Raw genomic sequence first — 13,735 nt, forward strand, 5'->3', positions numbered from 1 at the left:
AATTATTTTAAGCTCAGTTTATAGTCAAATCCAACAGATTTGGGGTTATCCACTGTTTACAATCTAGTTTTCCTGCTAGTGTCTTCATTGTTATGATAAGCTAATGGCAGTTTTTAAGGAAGACTGTATGCTTTTGCACTATCTATTATCAAGTAGGAGCATATATCTTATTTGGATTTTGAACAGAAAGGTATTTGTTTGTTTTTTCTAATGTTGGCTTTAAAACTTTGTTTTTCTTTGTATTTATACTTCCATTTCCAAAAGTATAACCTTAGATTTCTTGCCTGTAAAAGCCTAGAGTACTGTTTGTGGAAGTTCATGGAGCTGCATATAACCAGAGGGACATAAAAGTTTACTCCCCATACAGCTTCCTATCCACTGCCCTAATCCCCTCCCCAGGGGCCCCAATACAGACACACACAAAAACACAGACACACAGAGGAATGATCAACATTACTGATGGAAGTACGCTGTATTCTTCATTTTTCTGGTCTCTAAGGCAGAAAAGTTCTAGGGCAGTGGTCGGCAAACTCGTTAGTCAACAGAGCCAAATATCAACAGTACAACGATTGAAATTTCTTTTGAGTGCCAAATTTTTTAAACTTAAACTATATAGGTAGGTACATTGTTATTAACTTAATTAGGGTACTCCTAAGGCTTAGGAAGAGCCACACTCAAGGGGCCAAAGAGCCACATGTGGCTCACGAGCCGCAGTTTGCTGACCACAGTTCGAGGGGATTATGAATTCCAAAATGAAAATGTCACCTCTTTAAATCTTTAAGAAGATACACCTCAGACAAATTGCATCACATCAGATTGCCAAAATTTGTTTTCACTCATTATACTTTAGTCAACTGATTACAAATTTGCTGAATTGGGTGCCCATGCTTGATTGCTATATATAACTTTTAAAGCATCTGTGAACAGGGTGTTGGCAGAGCCTGAGTTTTGCCTGTGTCAACTTTATTTTCTGCAGGTTGTGTTGTTTTCATAGCACCTCTCAGCCTCTACCACACTATAGATTTTACTTAAGAAGAGTACTGTCTCCTCCTTATTTCCCCTCACCCTGAGGAGAGAGGGTCTAATGAAATGAAGACAGAGAAGCAACCATTCCATTCAGCAACTTAAGAGTTCACTGATAATTTTGATAGACGAGTTTGGGTGGAGGAGTGAAGTTGGCAACCAGGTAAAAGTGGACTGAGTAGTGAGTGAGACATAAGGATGTGCTTTAATGAATTGAGGGGTTTTTTTGAAGTGAGAATTTTGTCTGTAAAGAAGAGGAAAAGGGTGATTGCTAGCAGGAAATGGAGATTCTAGGTAGGGGTGAGTGTGTGTGTGCACGTGTGTGCACATATGTGTCTCAAAATGGCGGATCCTTAAATATTTATATACTGAGAGTATTGTTAATGAGAGAGGGGTTGATAATGCAGTCCAGGATTTTCTAAGAAATCTTTGGGATGAATTGGCCTTTATGGGAGATAATTCTTCAGTTATAGGAGAGAACACAGTCTGGCAGATGGAGGGTTTATTGATTTGGTGGTGGGAAGATGAAGGAATTTTAATCTGGTGGGTTTTTTTTTTTTTTTTTTTTCAGTAAAGCACAAGATTAAGTTAAATGATGCTTAGGGAGATAAGCTTAGGTTTGGGAAGAGAGAAGGCAGTGGGAAATTGCTGTCTTGGGTTCTGGGAAAGCTAGTTGATTAGGCAATGCAGTGCAGTTGCCAGCAGTTGGACATTTGAGGTTTGAAGTCAAATATTTAGAGTAAAGTCAGTCTGTGTGTTGAGTGATTTTCTCCAGCTGTATCCATGCACAGCTGGTCATGTCCAGAGAAGGTGAGTAATTAAGTTGATCCATGCTTGGGTTTTGCCAGGAAAAAGAGAGAAGCCAGGAAGATGAAGTTGTTTGTAATGATTATAATGATGGACTCAAATTTAGACAGATTCATCAGAAATATTTAATACCTCAATCATGCAAGTATACTTCCGTATTAAGATCTCAAGCTTATGATCCATCAATCTGGGTTCAAATCCCATTTCTACTACTTGTAATTATGTGACTTCAAAGAAGTTATCTAAGTGAAAATGGGGATAATATTGGCTCTTAACTCATACAATTATTATGCAAATTAAGCTTACACATTGAAAGAGTTCAGAACAATGGTTTTCAGTCTTTTTCATCTCATGGCACACATAAATTATTAAAAATCCTGCGGCACACTAAAAAAATTTTTTTCCCAATCTGACAAAAAAAAAAAGGTGTAGTTCTGATTCTGGACAACTGTTGTTGTATTGACTGTTGTCATTTTTTAATTTGACAATCTAAGGGAAAAGAAGTCAGTGCCCCTGACTAAATTGTCAGGTACTTCATGTTTTAAAATTTTTTGTGGCACGCCAGTAGAAAATCACCAGTTTAGAAGATTTCCTGGGACAAAGTGAGCACTGAAATAATAGTCTATCACTATAATTAATATACATTGTGACCCAGTGCGTGTTATCTTTCACTATGCACAGCAAAGAAGAAACATTTCTCCTTCCGAAATTGTCTTATCACAGTGCAGTGTCCATAGTTCTTTTTCCCACATTTGCATTTTTAATGAACTCACCTTTATTGTTTGTTTTTCTCTTATATGCCTTTAAAATTGTGATTGGAATCGAATGATAAGTGATAAAACTCACAAAGTTCAGTTTCAAATATAAGTTTGGGTAGATAAGTAACAAATAAGTGTGTTTGGCTAAGTGTCAATCAATTTGGGACGAGCAGGGTGCCTTTTCATCACCTTTTATGGTTCCATGGAAACAATGAGGACCAACATAATGACAAACGATTTGAAAGTATCTTCCCTAGAACAGTCTTTGGCCTAGAAATCAGTACATTATTAATCTATCAAAATTATATGCGCTTTGCTGTTGATTCCTTATCTCATATATTGGACAATTTTATGAAACAACATTTTTGTGTTCTATTCATTGGTGTATAATCTGTATTTTTTTGACTTACCAGAATACATTATGAATCATAATGGGTAGAAGGATATGCTACTTATTAATCATTTGATTAGTTTTCATTAAAGTTCATTTAATACAGGGACCACATGTTATCCAAGTGGGACACCAATAAAGAGACATTTTTAAGAATTATAGAGGACAAGGGTTCTGAACCAGTACTATCTCTGATGTTGAAAAATGATTTAAAAAATAGGGAATGGAGATGTAATGCAAGCATTGTGAGTATAGTCAACAATCCTGTATTATCTTTCAAAGTTGCTAAGAGACTACATCTTAAATGTTCTCACCACAAAAGAAAGAAAATATAATTATGTGATGTGATAAAGATATTAGCTAATGCTACATTGGTAATCAATACATAAATGTATCAATCAACAGGGTGAACACCTTAAACCTACACAATGTTATATGTCAATTATATCTCAAAAAATAAAAATTTTTAAAATTAATTAAAGAGGATTAAATAAAAGTGGATAAAATCTTGACTCTTACAAATATAAAAAGAACATGATTCAAGATCTCATTAACCCACTAATTAATAAGGGAATGGGTAGGAAGTTATAACAGGCTCCAAGGGGAATACTGAATACTGCATCTTTATAGTTAAGGGTTGCTAAAGTAAGTTGTCATGCAAAGCTGACAAACTTGTCAATATCCACAGGACAGTAATCAATTTATATTCCAGAGGACATAATTTGCATTTCTATGGATAAAATATCATTTGCATTACTATCAGTTTCCTTCAGTGTTCCATTTTAAAATAGCTCAAAGACAATTTAAACTTCACAGGGCACCCACTAATTTTTTGCCCACAAAAAAAGCCTTTATAATTTTTCCTACACAAGCAAATCCAGCCTGGCTGGGCACCCTAGTTACTGTCACAGATTCTCATTACTGTTGCTTCATATGATTTTGGATTTAGCTGCTAATTGCTGCTTTGTTAGACTTTGAATATTTTGCTTTATTCTTGGACAGAATTCTGTGCCCATTCTTTCTTAAAAAGAGGAATTTTATAATAAAATTACAATTTCATTTTATGCTTTATCAGGTTATATAATAATAAGTCCCAATCCTCTTTCCTATTCCAGGTTGGGCAGAAGCTAACCTGTTGTATTTTGGGGGGAGGGAGAGAAGTGCAACTTTTTCTGATTTGGTTGCCTACTCTGGCAACATTTTGGCTCAATGAGCTGAGCAATCTGCAGCTGTTCAAATACTTTGAGCTTTTGTGTGGACTGTGGATTTTGCTTTAAAATCCCCCCTCTCCCCCCCACTTAAAAAAAAAAAAGGAAAGAAAGAACATCCAACAGCCAACTGCATCTACTACTGGTTTTTTGTAACTGTTGTTGGGTAAGCTGCAGTTACACATTTGTAACCAGAGGCTGTGTTTATTTTCAGTGTTGGCAGTTCTACCTAATGAATCAACTGGTATTGAATTCACAAAGGGGGATGCCTTTTCCCTCCCTCCATCTGTTTGCCAAATGTGTGTGCTCCCTCCGCAACTACTAGTGCTTTCACTAAAAAGAGCTATTAGCAAGCCTTGTTCCCACTGAATCCTCAGGCCTCTGCCTGACTGCATGGAGAGATGTTTCCTCTCATGGCTCCATAGGGGTTGTTGGCCAAAAGACCACACTTGTGACTCTAGAGAAAGCGTAATTATGTCTGTTGTTTAAGTATAAAGTTTGGCTCTGCATTACTCATAGCCTTGTTTGGTTCCTGAGCTTTGGTTTGTTCTTTCAGGATGGGTTGTCTGTCTCTGGATAGTAGTGTTGCCATGGGGATTGGAATTAATCAAAAGTAAGAGACAAGCGATCAAGTGAATACTGGTAGGCTGACTTAAGACTGGGAGGCCATGATGAAATTGTTGGAATTACACTATATTTTCAGCAAATCCTTCTTTAATTCTCATTGGTGGTAGGGAAGCAGTTGTTTTATTAGAAAAATCTGGAGGTGTTTGTCTTTATTTTTTATTTTTACGTTCTCACTTTCAGTCATGCATTTAGCAGCTTTTTAGGTCAGTGCTTCTCAAACTTAAATGTGCATATGAGTCACGTGGGATTTTGTTAAGAGGAGATTCTGATTCAGTAGGAGCAATATCTATATTGAACATATTCCTGGGCTGTACTATCTATCAGTAGTAAGAATGGTAGATGAAACAACTTCAGTACTTCTTTGTGGTCTTTGGAGCAATTCAGATAGTCAGTGGGTAGAATGGTTTTGTTGGTATTCTGTAGCAGCTCATGAAGTGGGAATACGTATTTGCCTCTGTATTAGCATTAAGAACCAGGTACGGGAGCCAGACAACTTTCTAACTTTTCCTGAGACAGATCTTCACGTGGTAGGTATGTTATTTTGTTTGAGATTTTGGAAATTCTAGGATATTTTACCTAGTCCTTTTCAAAGCTAATGTTTTTCAAAGCAAATCATGAGTTATTTGGGGATTCTGTTACCTGTGGGTACATGACAGTGATTACATCCTTTTCCCAGTGGCATGCCCCACCTCTTGATATATTACATAGGTTTAAAAAATAATGTCTCTTAAATGCGATTGTATGAATATTTTAATACCTCTCTCTTATGCACTGTGCCATTTCACCTAGCTTACTAAACAGTTTTATAAGAATTAAGTGTCACCCAAGAAGTCTTTTGAGTACTATAAAATGTTATTACTCTATTGTGACCCAGATAAGGGACAGGTAGCTATTTTTAAATATAAGGCCGTTTTCCCATTGAAGTTGAGAGCTGACTAACTCACACACTCAAAATGAAGAAACCTATGTTGATCTGCTTTATCATCTCATTCCCCAAAGACTTCCAATTCTTTGAGTTAGTTTTGAAAATTACAGAAACAGAGAATATATAAACTTTGCTTTGAAAGTGATGAATAAGGATCATGAGAAAAAAAATGTTCAATATCTATATTTTTAAAACCCCAATAATGATTGAAAGGTTAAAGTTGGTGGTGGGCTGGTAGGCTAAATAGCAATCTTAGACAGTGAATAGAGAAAAATTGAATTGATTTAAAGAAAAGGGAATGGGGAATGGGGATATCCAAAGGGAAGGGCTACACAGCACTAAGCCAAAGGGTATTGTGTCCATGATAGCAACAAAAATATGCTTGGGGCAGTGAAACAAGGAAGGACATCAAAGACACAACAGGAGAGCCTAGCCTTGGCTGCTTTGGTTCACTAGGAAGTTAGAGAAAAGGGGGCCTTGGAGACAGGTTTAGGGGCTTAGCCTGGGATATGCTGCTGCTGCTCATTGCTCCCCTGGTTGCAAGTTTTATGGGATCCCTTAGAGCAGGGGTTCTCAACCTGTGGGTCGCGACCCCTTTGATGGTCGAACGACCCTTTCAAGGGGTCGCCTAAGACCATCCTGCATATCAGATATTTACATTACGATTCATAACAGTAGCAACATTACAGTTATGAAGTAGCAACGAAAATAATTTTATGGTTGGGTCACAACATGAGAAACTATATTTAAAGGGCCAGAAGGTTGAGAACCACTGCCTTAGAGGGAAGAAGGGGCGAGGGAATGACACTGGGGTGCTTCCTTGGGAGAGAGGCCATGCTGGGTCCTTTTGTCCTGAGCATATTTATATCTCTCTCTTGCAGGTGGAAATCTTAGGGGAGGTCTCAGGGTCAGGGGGGGTGTGTGTCTCAATAGAATATTCATCAGCTTTCTAGGTGTGTTCTTTCAGGGTCATGGTCTTCACTGATTGGTCCGTGCCAGGGCAGGGGAGTCATTAGTCAATGTAGCTGGTCTTTAGGCAGCCAGGGCATCACTTGGTTTTGCTGCTTTTCTGGGCCTGGAAGTGAAATGCAACTGAGGCCTAGATGTTATCTTTGGAGAGGAAAAGCTCGGGGGTGGAGGAGGGGCGACTAACCCACATGGCTAGCCATATGAAAAGTCAGGGGGTCCAAAGCGCATGGCCAGCAATATGCTACGAGAGGATAGGTTACCCTGGGGCAAGGTCCTTGTTTTCCCAGTTTTGCCCCTTGCTAGCCGCCTGCCCTCACCCCCACCCCTCACCCCCCACCCCCCAGGCTTTCTGCCCTGGTGAGTTTCTGCACCTGGCCCATCCGTCCTTGCTCTGCTCATATCTGACAATGGGTAACTGAGGGACGGTCAGTGGGTCCGTGAAGTCAAAATGGCCAGAGAGACACATACCTCAGGGGAGTGGGGTCCAGATACCTAGGAAGAAGGTGTCAGGAAAGAAAGCAACTTGCACTCTACCTTCATAGGTCCTGTTTCTGAGGGCCTGGGAATTAACTGAGGAAAGACAGATTAGCAAGAGAAAAGGTAGTGTTAATTTATGCATGCAATCTTAATTTATGCGTGCAATGTACAGGTCTGCAGGAAGGCTGAATGGTGAGTCACACTCAAAGGCGTGGTTAGAATTTGCATCTTATACACCTAACTTAGAAGGGAAAAGGGGTGGGGAGAAAAGGCTCAGATGAGAAAAACCAGCAAGTTTCTTCAGGAAAGACTTTTCTTTTTGTAAGAAGAACAAACATGTAATGAGAAAGTTTGTGATGACGTTTGCTTATGCAGGTGCGAGTGTGTATCTGCCTTCCTCAGGGCTACCAAACTTCCTGTCCAGGCGGGGATTTATGGCAGCCTCATGTCCCAGGATTGGCTGCTTTTAGTCGGAAAAAGGACGCTCTGAGAAGACCTCTGTTGAACCTCAGAGCTCTTTCGCTTCAAATAATTCTTACCCCAAGGCTAGGGTTTTGAGTGGCTCCCCACAGAGGAAAAGAGAAAATATACACAGAGGGAGGAGAGACTTGGGCTGAAGAAGAGGGAGGCTCCATAGATTGTGAGGTGATGTTATTCAGAGTGAAACTCTTCATTTGTCTGTTCTTCAGGAAATTTGATTAGGACTTCAAAAGTATAGCGACTGCGACTGCGCAGCACTGCTGCTCTTGGAGGCTTTGTTCTGAAGGAGAATCTACATCTGCCTAGCAGGAGTAGAATTACCCTGGAGACTCTATTGACCTGGTGTTATCAAGCCTGAGGCCCCAGGGTCCACACCAGTCACACTTTAGGTCTAAGTTTTAATTTTTTAAAAAATATATTTTATTGATTTTTTTACAGATAGGAAGGGAGAGAGATAGAGAGTTAGAAACATCAATGAGAGAGAAACATCGATCAGCTGCCTCCTGCACACCTCCTACTGGGGATGTGCCTGCAGCCAAGGTACATGCCCTTGACCGGAATTGAACCCGGGACCCCCCCAAGTCCGCAGGCCGACGCTCTATCTACTGAGCCAAACTGGTCAGGGCTAAGTTTTAATTTTAGTCGTAATTCTTCTTGAAATAGATAAAGCAAAAAATGTCAGCTGCATTGTCACAATATAAATTGCTCAAATAAAAATGTATTATAGTTTTTCAAATATTGAGTAATAATTGGGCACCAGGTTTCTGAGTGATCTATCATGGGGATATTTTAAAAATTTGAATAAAAATTCTATTCATGTATTTTCTGTGAGATATATATTACTTATATGTTCTTTTATTTACATTTATTACATTTTTTCCCCAGCCATCAAACACAAACAACCTGTTGGGATCATCCTAAAATGACTGAACTCTTTCAATCCCTTGGTGAGTATTGTTTTATTTAATAGTAATGAATTAACTTAAACTGAAAAGGATATATTCTTGGGTGAAAACTGATCACCAGCTTTTTTTAGATGGCATGTTATGTTTAAAGCACCATGATAGTGACATACAAAAGCAGTTGAATTTCTGAGGTCAATGAAGCAAACAGGTCTTACCTTTCTTCTTAAGAGAATGTGAAGTTTGAAATGGCATGGCCCAAAAAACATGACTTTAAAAGGGGAATATTATAGGAGGTTTTTACCTCTCTCATATTGGGCCATCTTAATCTTCAATTTTGAGTGAAAACAAAAACAATTACAATACAGCAACCTCTAATCCACTGCTTTTAAATCTGCCTTTAGCTCGCTCTTTTTTAAATAGATCTTATTAAATCAGCTAGCTGAATTTTATTTCTTCTAAGTACAGCTGAAGAGCTAAATTCATTTTCAATTAAAAAATGCAAGAAAACTCATAGGATGACAATTCTTTCTTATAGATTTCTAGTAGGATATGACTTTATCATGTGTGTGTGTGTGTGTGTGTGTGTGTCATTTTGAAAGAGTTTTCTCTTTAAGGAGCAAAGGTGCTGCTGCAGAGGGAGGGGCAGCACCCCAAGACTCTCATGCCACTCCCATTTCAACAAGTGGAGAGCACACCTTTAGTGTCTTTACATATCAGGCTCATATGTGAACTTCCATTTGTGTGGGTGAGGGATGCTTCAAAGTTTAACAAGTGAGAGAAAAGTCACTGGTTTATTTGGTGAGCAAAAGAGAGGACAAATTTTGATGATTTCTGAGTTTCCTTCTAACTTCACTAGTCTCAAATACTGGTACTCTGTCTTTAGGGGACTGAGAAAGAAATTGCAATATTTGCTCTTTCCAAAGGTTGGAATCGTGACTGTAAGATCATTTGGACCAGATCTATGAAAGGGCAGCGGCAGCACATAGATCAGAATGGAGGAATGTAGAAATCTAACTAGCTCTCTGAGTAGTGAGATGACAGAAAACTGACTGTCCTTGTGGAACACGGCCCTGGAGGAGGGTCCCGTCTAGCTATACAGAGGACGGGCCCTCTACCCACAATGCCATGTATTTATGAAGCCATTGAAAGGTCACAGACCAAGTGTGTTTCCTTTTCCTCGTTTCCTTCCTTTTCCTTTCCTGGAAGTTTCTGTGGAGCGCTGCTTTGGAATATATCTCACCAAGGTGCCAATGAACATTTAATTTTTTCCTTAAGTAAATGCTGTGGATTTTAGGAGAAGACTTTTTACACATCTGAAGTAAATACCTTCTTGCCATTGGACATAAATTAAGCAATCAGCATGTTTTTGAATGTGTTCCCTTTTCCATTACAGCTGACCTGAATAATGTGCGTTTCTCTGCCTACCGCACAGCTATCAAAATCCGAAGACTACAGAAAGCTCTGTGCTGTGAGTCATGCTACTGAAGTTAATTACTCTGTTCTTTGAGTTGCCTTTTTTTTTTAAGACAAAGATAAATGAAGAGGGGGATGTGTTTGTAGAGTTAATCTGATTTTCAGTGTGCGTCACTCAAGGAGTTGGCTGTGATTCTATAATGCTCTGTTATTTGCCCCGTCAGCATGCATGCAGTCGTAAAACAAATGAACATATGCTATTCCCAGTGGGAGGACAAAATTAACCAAAATACAGCAGTAACATAAAAATATTTTTCTAAAAAGTATGCTGCCACCCAATTTGAAAGAAATCAAAATGCATATATAGTAGATCATTGCCTTTTTAGTACTTTGTATCTGTTTGGAAGTGTAGGGTCTGAACCAGTTTCATTCAATACAATCATACAATAAATGCTAAAAAAAATCGCATTTCTGATCCAAATTTGAACTGTCACTTTAGAAAATTACATAAAAGGCTCTGTGTTCATTTAAATATGTCTTGAGACATTTAGTATTATCAATATGAACTTTACCCTTCTGTGGTAATATTTTACTGAAGGGCTATTCCCCCCAAATAACTGAAGTTTAAGTAGAAATATGCATTATACTGCTTTTATAGAGTATAGATTTAAGCTGTCCGGATTCAATTTGTGGTTATAGTTTAAATGATTGAGTGTATTCAAAGACCATTTAGGTCTTATCAGCTAGTTAATGTGGAAAGTGGCATTTGCCTATACTTTTAAGAGGGTAATTTAAATAAATCCAAGGATTCTTGTTTGCTGCCTTTTGCTCACAGTTGTTATATGTCTAGGCAGTTCAGTGAAGCTTTGAAAATAACGCTTAGAAAAATTATATCTTAAGGTTAAAAATCTGCTCCTTAAAAAACAGGAGAAATTCAAAATGCATTTTAAGCTGATTACATGAAAGGAGTTGAGGAAAGACAGTGTAGAATTATTGAGAGAAAATACAGCAATGCAAACCTTTAAAGTAAGAAAAGTGTAAGCTATGTGTGGGAGAGAAGTCTACGAAGGGCTGAAAAACATGTCTAGATTAGGCGGTAGAGGAAAGGATGAGATGGCTGCCCTGCATATCACATCATCCGGGGAGCCCCACATAACTGGCAGGTTGTGGTGATGGCAGCAAGGGTTGCAAAATTACCAGTCAAAAGAAAAAAAAAAGCCAGCACTCTGGCCAGGGGTCTGTATGCTGAGCCAGAAGAAAGCTGGAAGTGAATTAGGAACACGCAACAGGGATGTTCTGAGCTCAGTGAGTCCTTGGTGGCAGCAGTTTTGAAAGAGGCTCAGCTGCATGTCCAGCATCCAGCTGACAGACCTGGGAGGTCTTTCAGGCCTGATGAGCTATAAAATGAGGACAAATGACTCAGCCTCCGAGTCCCCACTTTCACTAATCCTTCTGGGTGGGTAGACATTAATGCATTTGGTGTTTCTTTCTGGTGGGTTTTTTATTTTCCTTCCCAAAGAAAAATGTTCCCCATTTCACCTCATTTCTTCAAACCTGAGAGGATCAGAAGAGCGATGCCTCCCACTTATAAACTAAACAATGGCATTTAGGAACACCTAGAAAAGTGCTGGCTTGTGCTGGATTGTAAATACTAGTATTTTAGGTGATGTTCTGAGAGCCACCTGGCTGCTACTTCCCTGACTGTGCCCACTGCTCTCTAGCCTGGGGCCTTTGCTCCATTGTCAAACTCACCTGTTCATGATTAATCTGCTCCTTCCTCTCCCATCCTTTCTGTCTACTTGCAATTCCGTGATCCTCCTCAGCAATGGTCTGTAACCCTTTATTCCTTCCAAATGCTGTTAAAAATTTACTCCTTTTGGAAACATTTACCAGCTAATTCCACCTGCCGCCCATTTTTCCAACACTTTACGATGGCCTCTAACGGCTGTGTCTCACATAAGTGCCCTGTGTGTGCCTCTGTGTGGCAGATAATGTCAACATGATTGCCCGGGCTTCACTGAGAACGGCTTTAGGTCAGGGGTTGCCTTTCATTTTGTGTAAATCTCCACCCACCATGATGTCCTAATGTAGAGGGCTCATCGTCGTCTCTGTCATTGTTCATTCATTTATTGGGCTCCAAGACTGTGCAGGAGATAAAGAGACTTGGTTCCCGCACTCAAGGAACTTAAACTTGGAGAGAGCACGTTATACATGCACACAACTCTCCTACTTACAACAGATTCCTGCTGCCCTCAAATGAAATGGCCTTTGTCTTGGCTTATCTCCGTCTACCCCATCCTCTATGCTCCACTATGGGCTCTTCTCAGTTCTAATGGACAGATGAAATGGTCAGCTCTGGATTCCATTTCTCGAGCTGAAGAGTTCTTGTCTTGGCTCTTTGTGCTTATCCTCTTCCTCTGGCTGGTGCGATCTCTTCCTACAGGTCCTACTTTAACTGTCTCCTGGATTTAGTGAGGCTTCTTGGGTAGACCACCCCTGATATTTCAGCTCATGGATTCAGTTCTTATGTGGCGCCTCCCATAATGTATGGTATTGTGTTTATTAACCACCTGTCTCTCCAAAGGAACTAAGCTTTCATGTGAGGGAGGAATCTCTTTTCTTCTCCACTTTGGGGCCACATACAGCTTCTAGCACAGAGCAGTCTGCTAGGACATACTGAGTAAACGATTTGAGTTGGAAAGTTATAGGAGTACACAAGAACGTAGGTATAAGAAGATTTATAGCTGCACTTTTGTATAGTAAAATGTGTTTAATTTTGGCATATTGATAAAAGTGATATGATACAGCAGCAAAAATAAATAAAACTTTACTGATATTTTTAGGTCCTTTTTTTTGGGGGGGGGGTGTTCCTCAAGCTTTCCTAATGTTGTATTTAATGTTTGGATTTGTGTGTGTGTGTGTGTGTGTGTGTGTGTGTGTGTGTGTGTGTGTGTGTAGCAGAGTGCTATAGAAGCATTTTTTGTTTTGTGGAATTTAGCAGAGAGGGCCAGTCATGGCTGTATGCAGACAATATCGAAGACAGATCAAAGGTCAGAGGGGACAGAGGACAAGAAATTTGAAAGATGGTGGAGGCTGAGCTGGCTGCTGGTAGTAGGCAGAGAGATGAGGGTATGGATTTGTGACGAGGAGAAAGGACTGATGACTGGGGGAAACTGGTGGCTGATAAATCGCAGAGGGTAAAAGAAGGAGAGTGTTAGGATGGCTCAGGATTTGCAGACTGATGGTCAATGGAAGGTAGTAATACTGTTCCTGGATTTCATCATAACAAGAAGGCAAGACCTTTATTTGGAACATGTTAAGGTGAAGGTTCCTGAAAGAGAAGAGTATCACTCTAGTTGGGAACAGAGCAGTGGGACTGCAAATCAGGTGTTCAGGCAGGAAAAAACAATCCGGAGTCACCCAGAGAGAAGAAATAATTGAAGTGATGAAAGTGAGTGAGGCTTTCTAGATAGGAGACCTTGAGCATCACCTGTATGTCTTTGGTGTCTGGGAAGAGGAGATAGGAAAGGTGCTAATCAAAAATGGCCAAACAGTTCAAGAACAGGAGGAGTCACAGAAGCCCCAGGTGAGGTACTGTCTAAATGAGTGTTTTTACAGGGGAGAATGATGACCCATTTTCATTTGATCGCCTGTGCCTCATGTGTAGGATTAAAGAAAAAAACTGGGTAGAAAATGATTCTGCTGTTTGTTTCATTTGCCACATGACTGAGCTGTCATTTCTCTTCCTTTGA

At 39.6% G+C, this 13,735-nt stretch overlaps 1 protein-coding gene across 8 annotated transcripts in view; it reads left to right on the plus strand.

The window, feature by feature from the left end:
- Nucleotides 1-13,735, plus strand: part of UTRN (utrophin) — a 446,319-nt gene that overhangs the window by 371,430 nt on the left and 61,154 nt on the right. For all 8 annotated transcript variants that reach the window (XM_059700586.1, XM_059700589.1, XM_059700588.1 and 5 more), the window contains 2 exons: nt 8,551-8,612; nt 9,964-10,038. In XM_059700586.1, coding sequence (XP_059556569.1) covers nt 8,551-8,612; nt 9,964-10,038 — 137 coding nt within the window. The remainder of the gene's footprint in view (nt 1-8,550; nt 8,613-9,963; nt 10,039-13,735) is intronic.

Source organism: Myotis daubentonii, chromosome 6 (assembly GCF_963259705.1).
Source record: "Myotis daubentonii chromosome 6, mMyoDau2.1, whole genome shotgun sequence".
NCBI lineage: Eukaryota > Metazoa > Chordata > Mammalia > Chiroptera > Vespertilionidae > Myotis > Myotis daubentonii.